General features: G+C 40.0%; 1 protein-coding gene across 1 annotated transcript in view; it reads left to right on the top strand.

Moving 5' to 3' along the window:
* The window catches only part of chs1 (chitin synthase 1), a 28,220-nt gene extending 17,187 nt beyond the window's left edge, over positions 1-11,033 (top strand). Inside the window, 9 exon segments of the mRNA XM_060915650.1 lie at positions 7,269-7,553; positions 7,738-7,917; positions 8,090-8,624; positions 8,713-8,831; positions 8,938-9,296; positions 9,568-9,678; positions 9,778-9,995; positions 10,103-10,169; positions 10,860-11,033. Of these exon segments, the coding sequence (XP_060771633.1) occupies positions 7,269-7,553; positions 7,738-7,917; positions 8,090-8,624; positions 8,713-8,831; positions 8,938-9,296; positions 9,568-9,678; positions 9,778-9,995; positions 10,103-10,169; positions 10,860-10,928 (1,943 nt within the window). The 3' untranslated portion in view covers positions 10,929-11,033.
* The last annotated feature ends 2,905 nt before the right edge of the window (positions 11,034-13,938 follow it).

The raw sequence follows: 13,938 nt of genomic DNA, 5'->3' as shown, positions 1-13,938 counted from the left end.
AACTGGGTTCTCTTGATCTACTTTTAGGACTTGTGTGAAAATCTGATGTTTTAGGTCATATTTATGCAGAAATATAGAAAATTCTAAAGGGTTCACAGACTTTCAAGTAACACTGTATTGAATAGTTACAACCCTGATTCCAAAAAAGTTGGGACAAAGTACAAATTGTAAATAAAAACGGAATGCAATAATTTACAAATCTCAAAAACTGATATTGTATTCACAATAGAACATAGACAACATATCAAATGTCGAAAGTGAGACATTTTGAAATTTCATGCCAAATATTGGCTCATTTGAAATTTCATGACAGCAACACATCTCAAAAAAGTTGGGACAGGGGCAATAAGAGGCTGGAAAAGTTAAAGGTACAAAAAAGGAACAGCTGGAGGACCAAACTGCAACTCATTAGGTCAATTGGCAATAGGTCATTAACATGACTGGGTATAAAAAGAGCATCTTGGAGTGGCAGCAGCTCTCAGAAGTAAAGATGGGAAGAGGATCACCAATCCCCCTAATTCTGCACCGACAAATAGTGGAGCGATATCAGAAAGGAGTTCGACAGTGTAAAATTGCAAAGAGTTTGAACATATCATCATCTACAGTGCATAATATCATCAAAAGATTCAGAGAATCTGGAAGAATCTCTGTGCGTAAGGGTCAAGGCCGGAAAACCATACTGGGTGCCCGTGATCTTCGGGCCCTTAGACGGCACTGCATCACATACAGGCATGCTTCTGTATTGGAAATCACAAAATGGGCTCAGGAATATTTCCAGAGAACATTATCTGTGAACACAATTTACCGTGCCATCCGCAGTTGCCAGCTAAAACTCTATAGTTCAAAGAAGAAGCCATATCTAAACATGATCCAGAAGCGCAGACGTCTTCTCTGGGCCAAGGCAGATTTAAAATGGACTGTGACAAAGTGGAAAACTGTTCTGTGGTCAGACGAATCAAAATTTGAAGTTCTTTATGGAAATCAGGGATGCTGTGTCATTCAGATTAAAGAGGAGACAGACGACCCAAGTTGTTTTCAGCGCTCAGTTCAGAAGCCTGCATCTCTGATGGTATGAGGTTGCATTAGTGCATGTGGCATGGGCGGCTTACACATCTGGAAAGACACCATCAATGCTGAAAGGTATATCCAGGTTCTAGAGCAACATATGCTCCCATCCAGACGACGTCTCTTTCAGGGAAGACCTTGCATTTTCCAACATGACAATGCCAAACCACATACTGCATCAATTACAGCATCATGGCTGCGTAGAAGAAGGGTCCGGGTACTGAACTGGCCAGCCTGCAGTCCAGATCTTTCACCCATAGAAAACATTTGGCACATCATTAAACGGAAGATACGACAAAAAAGACCTAAGACAGTTGAGGAACTAGAATCCTACATTAGACAAGAATGGGTTAACATTCCTATCCCTAAACTTGAGCAACTTGTCTCCTCAGTCCCCAGACGTTTACAGACTGTTGTAAAGAGAAAAGGGCAGAGGTGGAAAGTAACGAATTACATTACTCGCGTTACTGTACTTGAGTAGCTTTTTTGTGTACTTATACTTTTTCAAGTAATTTTTAAAGAGTGTACTTTTACTTAAGTATGTTTTCTTTTAAGTAGTGTACTTCGGTACATTTTACATCACAACCGTTACTGAGTAAAAATAAATAAATAAATAAAAAAGGCTAAAACGGAGAAGGGGAAATGCGCTCTGGAAATGAATCACGGGAAGGACAGTTGTCGCGCGCGCGAGTCTCACACAGATGATGGCGGACATGCACCGGCGCTTTGGGGGGCTCACGCCCCTGGGCCACAGCCAATCAGGGGCCTTGTAATATTAATAAAATAATAAACTGTCGGAATCGTGGGCCTACATTAATGTATGGATAGAAATAAGGTTAGAAATAAATGAGCGCACAGTAGCCTGCTGTAAGAGACATGGTGGATGTGGTTCGCGAAACGAACACCCACAACTGGACCAGAATAAAATGTAACAAAATGTAACGTCACGCATGAAAGCGCGCCAAAGACTGCAGACTACTGAGACACAAATTTAGAGGCTTTGAAAGATGAAGCGTTCACATGTTAGCGGGGCGCATAAAAGGAAAAAAAGAGAGATGCAGGTAATGATAGAATCGTTGCCTAAAGTCACAGACTTTTTTAAGGTAAGGATCACCAATCTGTTCAGAATATCAGCTACTTATCAGTTATCAGCCTACCAGCAGCTAGGCTATGTGCAGCTAGGCTAGATATGCTATGATCTGTCCAACAGTAAAATAAATCAGTTGTGATTTGAATACGTGTCATGTGATTTGAGTTTTAATCCTGTTAGTATAATAGCATATTTCGATGGGGATAATAAAATGTCTAAAACGGCGTCTACTGAAGAAATTGATGAAAATATTGTAGCCTATAATGTTCACAGTTCAGGCAGCAGAGTAAGCATACTGAGGGGAATAGCAATACAAAGCTAGCGCAGATCCACATTTCTCGCTAGCTGTGTTGGGTGTGTTGTTAACCCGTGTGGATTTAAGTGAAATACTTGAGAAGTTCTGTGGTCAAGACAGCGTTTTAAGGTAAGGACGCTTGATTATTAATGTTTGCCCGCCGTGGCTTGTTATTGACGAAAGGCCCACGTGATTTTGCCTTATGCAGCTACTGCTAGCGTCATGCTTTGAACCAGGTTAAGCTCATTTGCGCTAAAGGATGGGTTGATTGAAGGACTTTGATGTAGCTAGTTTCTTTTTAAAAAATCATATGCTCAAAACAGTATGCCCGTGTTCATCATGTTTAACTTTTTTCTTGATGGAGTGCGTGAAATAGGGCTGTGTGATGTCCCCTTAATTGGCATCGACGATGTTTACAGTGATGGACGATCATATCGTGGGGGGGGGGGATTTTAATACCACATTATTAAATTTATTATTATTATTATTATTATTATTATTATTATTATTATTATTAAAAGTATTAGATACTCATCCGAGGCTTTGGCACGTTAAGAAAAAAAAGCGCTAGGTGATGTGGAATATTTGGCCTTGATAACGGATATGTGGTCCAGCTGCAACATGATGCCCTATACGTCAGCTACCGTACATTATGTGGACCGAGAGTGGGCAATGCAGTCCAAATGCCTGCAGACGAGTTTCATGCCAGAGACGCATTCAGCGGACAATTTAGAAGACGCATTGCGCGAGACACTTGCCGAATGGAAAATAGAGGAGAAAAAGATCGCCTGCAACAACGGGGAGAATATTGTCACAGCCATCAGGCAATTGAAATGGCCGTGATTAAGTTGTTTTGGGCACAATTTGAACCTGGCCATAACCAACTCGCTTGCGGAACAGAGGGCCAGTACAGACCGAGCGTTTGGAGTTTGCCGAGCAGTCAACACTGCGTTTGCGCACAGCTGGCTTCGGAGAAATGAGCTGCGCAAAGCGCAGGTGGAAATGAACCTCCCCGAGCACTCACTGATCACGGCAAGATATTAATCTGCTCTAACAATGAAAGACTAGTATTCAAACTATGAGAAGAAACTACACTTAAGCTATTACTCATTGTTTATTTACACCATTTCAATTGAAGATGCGTTTCGGCCTTTAGTGCGCACTTGAACGCGCTAATTTTTCCAATTTATTAGTGTTTGAATTATTGCGCCAGCTTTTAAAATCATGATTTAATATTGGGGCTTTTTTTTTTTTACTGTCTTTACATTTGTCAGAATCACCTTCATTCTTCCATTTGGTTTGACATTATGGCTTAGAGTGGACCATTTTGAGTCTGAAAGTAGGCCTATTTACCAGATTAAAGTTATTTGACTTCTGCCGAAGTCTGCGCTTCACTGCTGTTTGATAAGGTGCAATATTTCCCGACTGTTAATAGTGGCTATTTGTTTGAACAACATGACAAATTTTACATTAAAAGTATAGTGTAGGCTAAAAAATGAAGTCAAAATTTATTATTAGTAGCATACTGTATTTGTGTAAGCACATGTTATGTTCACTAGCACGTCCCTGTACCATAGCCTATACGTGAACAAGCGGTAATAGGATATAATGATTTATATAATTATGTATTTATAATATGTTATATATTAAACAAAACTAACTAACTAAACTAACAAAAAACTAACTTTTTAGGTTAAATAGGCCCAGATGATACCGTATATGCATGATTATGACAGGAGGGGGCGTGGTATCACGATGGTGGCTCTCCATCGTGATGGATGACCACCATCGTCGATGGACGATGGCATCGTCTATCGGCACAGCCCTAGCGTGAAATATTGTTGCAAGTGGTATTTTGATGCAGTCATGCCAAAAAGGCAGTTGAATGCACAGTCTCATTCAAGGAGAAGACTTGCATGATGCTTGAACATAGATCGGTAAAATAGACCCTAGTAGGACTTGGTTTCGTGTATTTCGGTCTGTAGAGTTATGAGTTTGGCCGCTGTCCATGGTGTTTAAGTTTCATGTGGCCGCCGAGCCAAGTACCTTGACTTGCAGTGAATGTTTGTTTTCATGCCGCTGAGCTATTTTTATGTGTTTTATTTTTTAAAAGGACTTGTCTGTAGGTGTGTGTGTGTTTTATGTTTACAACACATAGGTCTACATTATAGCGCACGCAGGCTTGTGTGGTTATCTCTGGCCATGCCCCTGCGTGAAAGTTACGCAGTATCACTGTCCTGTCCATGGTAATAATCAGAACCGGCTCTGTAATGATAATGCGCGCGTTCTTCTCTCCCTCTGTGGTCGGATGTGTTGAGCGATGTGAGCGTGGGCCTTGCGCAGCTACGCTGAGCCAAACGTAACCTATCGTAGGCTTCTAGGCTAATTACGCACTTACACTGTAAATGCTTGACACGTATTGCAAATAAAATAAGAGTGTTTTCCTGGCCAACGGTAAGGGTAGGGTTGACAGGTAGCCTATGAGGGGCCTAGCCCCTGGGCCACGGGTGTTGATAAAGCGCCCCTGCGGACATGGAGGAGACCGAGGAACCTGTGGTGGACGACCCTGCAGAAAACGCAATTTCTTCCAGTAATGAAGTGCACCCCTGGCCCTACATACGTGATCACTTCAGCTTCATAGAGAAAAGGGGTGACAGTTTCATTATGCAATGCAGATTATGTGTGCCCAAGAAGACAACCATTGCGGCATACAAAAATTCGACGTCTAATCTGCGCAAGCATGTTGAGGTAAGTATTGTCATTGGCATCATAATCACGGGCGCAGATAGAGGGGGGGACGGGTGGGATTCGTCCCACCCAGATTTAAATTCACCTCGTTCGGTCCCCCCCACTTATAGGGAGGAAAAAACGTCTATGCTGTCTTTCTTTGCATAAGGCAAACCTCACGGAAAAATCAAAAGACTAATTACCATTCGGTTTATTGAGGTGCACAGCAGTGTATACATAGTTGCAACAACTCACATAAAACAAAACAAAGACTGATATTCGGTTGGTTGAGCTGCGCAGACTGCACAGGTTGCGAGCTCGAGCTTGGTTGCTATGGTTACCCACAACAAGTTTGACAGGCATATCGGGGTTGGGGTTGGTTTGCTGGCAGCTTTGTCCCCCCCCAGTTTTTTGTCCCCCCCCAGTTTTTTGTCCCCCCCCCAGTTCAAAAAACGTATCTGCGCCCCTGATCATAATGTTTCCTTTCCATAGTAAAACCGACAATAGGCTGGTTATATTCCAAAAATAGTGGATGGCATTGCTAATGTTGAAGTAGCAACCTGTTGGTACTGTAACATAACGGTAACTAGTCTGTTATTTGGTTGGCTAATCATGCAAGCAAGTTAGCTCGCCAACCTGACGTGATCAGTCCTCCTACCATTCTACATCCAACAGACCAGAAAGGAATACTAAGCAAAACAAATAATGTTTGAATTGAATTGTTCAATAACACACAGTGCACACAGGCAAGCTACGAGATTTCGGTGCAACATTTCACTTTCATATTTCGTGTACAATGCTTTGTGTGTGGTCAGGGCGATGTAAACGACATGACTGTGTGTATTGACCTTTTTTGTTTGTCTCAGTTTTAATGCAGCATTATCCTAAGCATTCAATTTGATACACTTCCTTTAAATAAAACATCTGGGTTGAGATGTACATATCCTTGTTTCCTCTTCTTTTTCATTTTTGCACAACACAATGGAGGCAGAAAACACCCATTGTTAAAAGTAACGTTTTGCTTTTACTCAAAGTACATTTTAAATGATCTACTTTTTACTTTTACTTGAGTAGATTTTTTGTCTGGTAACTTTACTTGTACTTAAGTAAAATTTCATCAGAGTAACAGTACTTGTACTTGAGTATAATATTTTAGTACTCTTTCCACCTCTGGAAAAGGGGATGTCTCACAGTGGTAAACATGGCCTTGTCCCAACTTTTTTGAGATGTGGTGTTGTCATGAAATTTAAAATCACCTAATTTTTCTCTTTAAATGATACATTTTCTCAGTTTAAACATTTGATATCTCATCTATGTTCTATTCTGAATAAAATATGGAATTTTGAAACTTCCACATCATTGCATTCCATTTTTATTTACAATTTGTACTTTGTCCCAACTTTTTTGGAATCGGGGTTGTATATTATGTAATTATTGACCCTAGGTACAGGTTGGATGAATGTAGTACAATGGAATTTTTACAAAGGTGCAGTATTGAATAGTCCATTGTCTATTGAATATGTGAGCTTCTGAGAGAGAGGTTGAAAAGTTTGATGGCCACAGGCAGGAATGACCTCCTGTGGTGCTGTATGGTGCATTTTGGGGGAATGAGTCTTTCACTGAAAGTAGTCCTTCGATTGACGAGTACTTTCACCAATCGCCAATCTGTGTCACCCTGGCGAGGAGACACAGACACACCCACTCATCAGTCAAACACAACTCAGTTGTGATCACTTTTGCCACTCACCTCCCCTGGCCTTGCTCTCCATTCACAAACAAATGCTCGACCATGCCCCTGCCTCCAGAGAAGTGTAGTGAAATAATTATTATAGATATCACATGAGAGAATGTACTGTATGATCAAAGTGATTATTAATAAGCATCTGTTCATCTCGTAAGATGATGGTTCACACGAAACACTTTCTGGAACGACTCAAGAGGTCAATTCTAATGTGATGGTTGTGGCCACAACGATCACACATAAACTGAGAGGGTTCAAATTGCCCTTCTTTACCTTTTCTTCTGGTCAGGGATAATAGTAGTATTTAACTAATTCACGACACTGCCTGATCATTTAAAATACATTTTCAGGTGAGGATCGCTGGCTTTGCACATTGCTTCTTCAGCAGGGTTGGAGAGTGGAGTACAATGCTGCCTCAGATGCTTACACTAATTCTCCTCAAGAATTTAAGGAGTTCTACAATCAAAGGCGCCGCTGGGGTCCCTCGACTCTTGCAAATACTTTAGACCTTCTACATAGTGGAAAAGAAACTGCAAAGAGGAACTCTTCCATATCTATGCTCTACATCTTCTACCAGATCTTCACTGTGGCTTCTTCCATTCTTGGACCTGCTTCTGTCACCTTGATGGTGGCTGGTCAGTATATCCAGGTTTTCACATTTCAGGGAGTTCTGGGATTCATTGCTGCCAATTTGCTGATTAGGAAATGTCACTCATACAAAAAGTATTACATCATAAAAAAATGGACTGTTCTGTATTATTGACTGAAGACATGTCATTTTTTAAATCTTTCTCATTTCTTTTCTTCTCTTTTCTTTAGGGGCTTTCCAGTTTGTGTTTCAACTCGATGGATCTCTGTCCATTATAATAGCTGTCATACCACCAGTTGTTTACATACTAATTTGTTTCTTCACCAAAGCCAACTTCCAGATTACCACCGCTGCCATTCTTAGTGTTCTCTATGCATTTCTGATGACAGCATCTTTCTTCTCCATTATTGGTGAGTGATAGCCTATTAGTTCAAATTTGCATACCTGTTTTTCTGTCAAAAAGTAATTTACTGTACATCATGTCTATAACAAAACTCAACAATGATAATGGCCTTCTGTAGCAATGTTGGAGATCCCTTTATTCTATATCAACTTACTTAAATATTCTCAATGTGGTAACAGGTGACATGGTGAAGGAAGGCACATTCATCACCCCTACTGGGCTATTTCTGGTGTCTATGACAGTTTTGTACCTGGTCACAGCAATACTTCATCCCCAGGAGATGGGCATGATTATCTATGGTCTCATGTACTTTATATGCATCCCTAGTGGTTATCTCCTCCTTACTATCTACTCCTTGGTCAACATGAACGTAGTCTCATGGGGCACTCGAGAATCCAGCAAAGAGAAGGAGGAGAAGAAGCATGTGGGAGTTTTGTGCAAACGCAACTGCAAACTCTGTTGCTGGGACGTAAATATCCAAGTTACCCAAGAAACTGAAAACTTGATGCTGCAGCAAATCCAGCAAGCAATTAATCCAAATGGTTCATCAACCAAAACAGAGACGGAGATGACTGTGCAGGGTGGTAATGAAACTTTAAAACACTCTCAAACTGAGAGCCTCCCTATTGAAAACAACAGAAATGTTTCACTGAGTATGAGAGACATCCAGCATCTGTCCAGTGACAAGGAACAAGATACAAAATCTATGAACAGGTACATAATATTTACATGAACCTTGATCAGAAACAAACATTTAAGGCAAGTGTAATTTTGATTTTCTGCCTATATAACATTTTTACAGTACAAGTGACATCAGCATAGATCAAAGAACATGTACATCATATGATGATGATGAGGAGGATGACTTCAATGCATACGATGATCAGAAAGTGAAAGAAAAGGAAGTTGTCCCTGAGAGCGGTAAGTCTTAAAAATGAGTACTTGATTTGATCAACCTAAATCTTTAGCAAACAAAATTAGCAAATCCAGAAAGATCTATTATAAAGTTATTATTTTTGTCTCATAGACTGGGTCAGACCAGTGAAAACAGTATTCCTGAGGAAGCTTACCTATGCAAATCTCAGGAGGAACCTCCAAGAGCAGATTAAATACACCCTCAGAAATAAGGACCAGGACGACCTGTGTGAAGAGCTGGTTAACACACTAAGTGACACTCTCAGTGATGAGCTAAGGGACAAAGTGGGCCCAGAGGATATTTTGTCAGAACCTCAACTGGAAGAACTACAGGATGCACTTAATGAGTCAGCAAGGAGGACCTTGAAGACCAATCGCATGTATATCAACCGCATGAAGAGGCTGGAGGCAAGAGTCAAGCGAGCTATTGAGAGAACCCTGGTGGCCCCCCAAGTTACGAGACTGAGTGATGTAAGGACAACATTGGTCTCTTTCTGTCTACTTCATTACATGCTGGAGACACTGGTTCAGGGTCATCTATTTGATTTTTCTTGATTATCTTTTTTTTTTCCACGGGGAACAGAAGCTGGTTAGGAACTGCTCTTTAATAAGTTTAGCCCTGAAATTAGTAACTTTGTACTAGTAAAATAGTTTGTAGTCATTTTTGTAGTATTACTTTGTAGTAATAAAGGTTTTATTCGTCATACTAATCCTTGAATCAAATATTTGTTATCCTGATCAGGATGAGACAGACTTCTGGAATAAGCTGATAGAGCGCTACCTGAAACCAGTAACTGATCCACAAAGCCATCTAGAGCAAGTGGCAAGAGAACTGAAATCCCTCCGGAACAAAGTAACAATCCTGACAATCTCAGCCTCAATACTCATCTAGCCCACATTTAAGTTGTGTAGTTCATTAAAACACATTTTTCTTATTTTGTTTCCATTCCAGGCAGTATTTCTGTACTTCATCGTGAATGTCTTATGGGTTGTGGCTACATTTTTTCTTCAACTCATTGGCAATGACGTAATTAGCATCAAGATTCCTAAATATTTGCCAAATGGCAGTTTGTCTGATGAACCTTTGAGGGTGGAACCTCTAAGTTTAATGTTCCTGCTGTCTTTTGCTGTACTTCTAATAATCCAGTTTCTGGCTATGCTTTACCACAGGTACATTACAGCCAATACAGCATGATACAGTTTGAATGATCTTGAGTTGTTTTAGTGCTGGATTGAGAATTTCATATGCTGAATTTTGTTTTTGTCTCCTGTAACAGAGTGTACACCTTTATCCATGTGTTAGCCTATAGAAGCACAGAGAAGAACTACCAAGAACATGATACAGTAAGTAATTTATTTTTTTCTTAATCCTTTTTAGCATAGTTGGGTATTTTACCAAATGTATGTCTCTATTTGGTACAGCGTTGTAGTCGAGTCATTAAACCTCGAGTCCGAGTCCAGTCTCGAGTCCCCAGTGTTCAAGTCCGAGTCAAGTCCAAGTCATTAAAGAAAATTTCGAGTCGAGTCAAGTCGAATCTGAGAACAAGATTCCAACCGCACCATTTGACGGTGGCTGTTGCTGCCTTTATGTGAAACCGTTTACGGCACACACTTGGCACGCACGCTGTCCAGAGCACACCTGAGAGTCTATCTGATGCATGCACCAAGTCACACAGGTGTGACAGTCCTGCGCAAATTCGTACAAAAATTAATGTAGATATAAATATATTATGCTAAATTATTATGGCATGTTGCAAAAATAAAGAAAAAATCAGAGTTCTCGTCTCCAATTTACAAGTCTGCATGCAGTTAATGCACGGGTCTGACTCGTCAGTGCTCAAGTCCAAGTCAAGTCACGAGTCCTTCAAATGAGGGCACGAGTCGGACCCGAGTCCAAATCCTAGACTCGAGTACTACAAGCCTGATTTGGTATGAACCCAACCTATTATCTTTTTTTTTTGAGTGTTGTAAGAATAGCAAGAAAGTGTAAATGTTGGGTTTAATCTGTTGACTAAACATTTATATTTTTTGCAGGATGGGGAAACCTTGATCTTAGAGAACGAACTTACAAGTGAGCTTGTGATAACCAGTGATGACCTGTGATGAAGATATGAGCAATTTGAGTATATATACTTATGACTGCACACTTGTAATGATAATTTCAGGGTACAAGTTTTACTGTACTAAAAATGCAAATGAAAATCCAGCTGAGAGAAAAGAAAAAAAATGCAATGGCTATGTGCAATAAATACTGTGTACTGTATTTATACCGTGATTATTTAATGATGAAGGCAAAAAGGAAAATTGTAGCTGAAAGACTGATCTCTGCAGTTACTACATCTGTAGTGTTTGTGTTAAAATAGAGTATTTTTAATGAAAATAAATTCAAACGTCACTGAAAGAACTGAATTATTCAACAAATAATAAAGCTATAATATCCGATAATCATTTACACACAAGAGCTGCTCAGACTAGGCTTCCTTATCAGTGCCATAAACTGTAAACCAAAATCACAGCTTCCTAGGTTTTAGACGCACAATACAACAATTTTTTTTAATTCAAAATATATCCCATGTGCTTCATTTTTACATCCTAATTATATTCCATTGACAAACCATATACAAAAATGAAGCTCCTGCCAGATTTGACTAACTGTGTGAATCTTTTTTATGGTTAGTACCAAATGTAATCATTGTCTAAGTCTGTAACTGCTCATCTCATTCTCATCTCATTATCTCTAGCCACTTTATCCTGTTCTACAGGGTCGCAGGCAGTTAAACTTTAACTAAATGGTTCCACTGCATGTCTCTGTAAGTAATTAGTCCATTAAAATTGTTTTTTTTAAGAAGAAGAAACCTTTATTTGTCACATGCACACTCAAGCACAGTGAAATTCATCCTCTGCATTTAACCCATCTGAAGCAGTGAAGACACGCGCGCGCACACACCCAGAGCAGTGGGCAGCCATACTACAGCGCCCAGAGAGCAGTCAGGGGTTTGGTACCTTGCTCAAGGGCACTTCAGCCCAAGGCCGTCCCATATTAACCTAACCGCATGTCTTTGGACTGTGGGGGAAACCAGAGCACCCGGAGGAAACCCACACAGACAGGGAGAACATGCAAACTCCGCACAGAAATGCCCTCGCCGGGCGCTGGGCTCGAACTCAGAACCTTGTTGCTGTGAGGCGACAGTGCTAACCACTACAACACTATGTACACAAACTTATCATTTATGTACATAGTGTTATTAACCCACAAAGAGACAGATAAACATTTCTCTTATCTTATTTGCCAACAAATTTGAAAACAAGGGTGAGAACATTGTGACAGACTTGAATCATACTGGCTGTCATTATACACCATCACCAAAATACATCTGAATTTTTACAATTTCATCAAAAAACAAGTCAAATTTCATCAAAGTTTTTTTTTTATTTCTCCTGAGTGAGATAATTAATTTTTATTTATTTATTTTTCTTTAGAGCTTGGTTGTCAATTTCAGTTGTCATTGCCATGTTTTTATACTTTGGCATTTAATACAATGCTGCTTTAAATTTTGATTTTAAATAAAATGAATATGTTCTTAATCGGGACGGCACGGTGGTGTAGTGGTTAGCGCTGTTGCCTCACAGCAAGAAGGTCCGGGTTCGAGCCCCGTGGCCGGCGAGGGCCTTTCTGTGTGGAGTTTGCATGTTCTCCCCGTGTCCGCGTACCGTAGGTGTGCTCCGGTTTCCCCCACAGTCCAAAGACATGCAGTGAGGTTAACTGGCTACTCTGCATTGTCTGTTGATCAAGCTGAGAGAGGGATGGGCTCTGCCAAGTCACACCAATAATGTCCTAGACACACCAATGATGGACTGTTAAAGAAGAAGCCTTTATTAACCATTATATAAAGAAATATGTACAGTACAAAAGTCAAAGAACTTCCGTTTATTTTTTGATAAAATGGCTATTTAGTATTGATTGTTAATTCCTATTATTAAAAATGACTATAAACAATAATGATGGGAAAATGTACAATGCATTAATTCATTTTTCAGTCAAACAACCTTACAGTACTTATTTATGTTGAAGTTCAATATTACGAATAAAATATTCACGGATTCCATACTGCTTTACTGTTGAAGACTGATGTGTGATTTATGAAGATTAAAAGATGACTAACAGAAAATCAAAACACAAAGCTGCATCACAATTTTATTAATACTTTCACTATTAAACATATCCATGAGTTCTACTGTTGATTTTTTTTAATGATTCGACTTCACCAAGCATTTAAGTGATCTCTGATCATGGTCAGTCAGGATCTTTGTCTATTAACCACATTTTTTCCCATGAAGTTGATGGTTCACCACTATCCTTCCAGGCTTTAATAATGTGTTGGACAGTTCTTGACCTAATTCCAGTAATTTCAGCAATCTCCTTAATTGTTTTCTTGCTTGATGCAGGCCAATAATTTGACTCTTCTGAAACACAGTAACATCTTTTTCACAACCACAGGATGCAATGCCTTGCAAAAGTATCCATCCCCCTTAGTGTTTGTCCTGTTTTGTCGCATGACAAGCTGGAATTAAAATGGATTTTTGGGGGGTTAGCACCATTTGATTTACACAACATGCCTACAACTTTAAAGGTGCAATTTTTTTTATTGTGACAAACAATAAGATGAAAAATCAAAACTCTGAAGTGTGCATAGGTATCCCCCCTCCATGTCAATACTTTGTAGAGCCACCTTTTGCTGCAATTATAGATGTAAGTCTCTTGGGGTTTGTCTCTATTAGCTTAGCACATCTAGCCACTGGGATTTTTGCCCATTCCTCAAGGCAAAACTGCTCCAACTCCTTCAAGTTAGATGGGTTGCGCTGGTGTACAGCAATCTTCAAGTTATGCCACAGATTCTCAGTTGGATCAAGGTCTGGGCTTTGACTATGCCTGGAACGGTGCGGCAGCCCGTTACCCTTTTAATCTGGTTTTAACATTACACTTGCACATTGACGCTAATAAACACCACACCGATACAGTTTCAAGCACAGCTCTTTTATTCTCTTTTATCCCACACCGTGAAATGTGAGTATGCAGCTGGCAGTCACAGAAGCACGGAATCTGCAACACATA

Source organism: Neoarius graeffei, chromosome 3 (assembly GCF_027579695.1).
Source record: "Neoarius graeffei isolate fNeoGra1 chromosome 3, fNeoGra1.pri, whole genome shotgun sequence".
In the NCBI taxonomy this organism is placed as follows: Eukaryota; Metazoa; Chordata; class Actinopteri; order Siluriformes; family Ariidae; genus Neoarius; species Neoarius graeffei.
The sequence above is the reverse complement of the archived record's forward strand: the minus strand, read 5'-3'. Positions and strand labels throughout refer to the sequence as shown.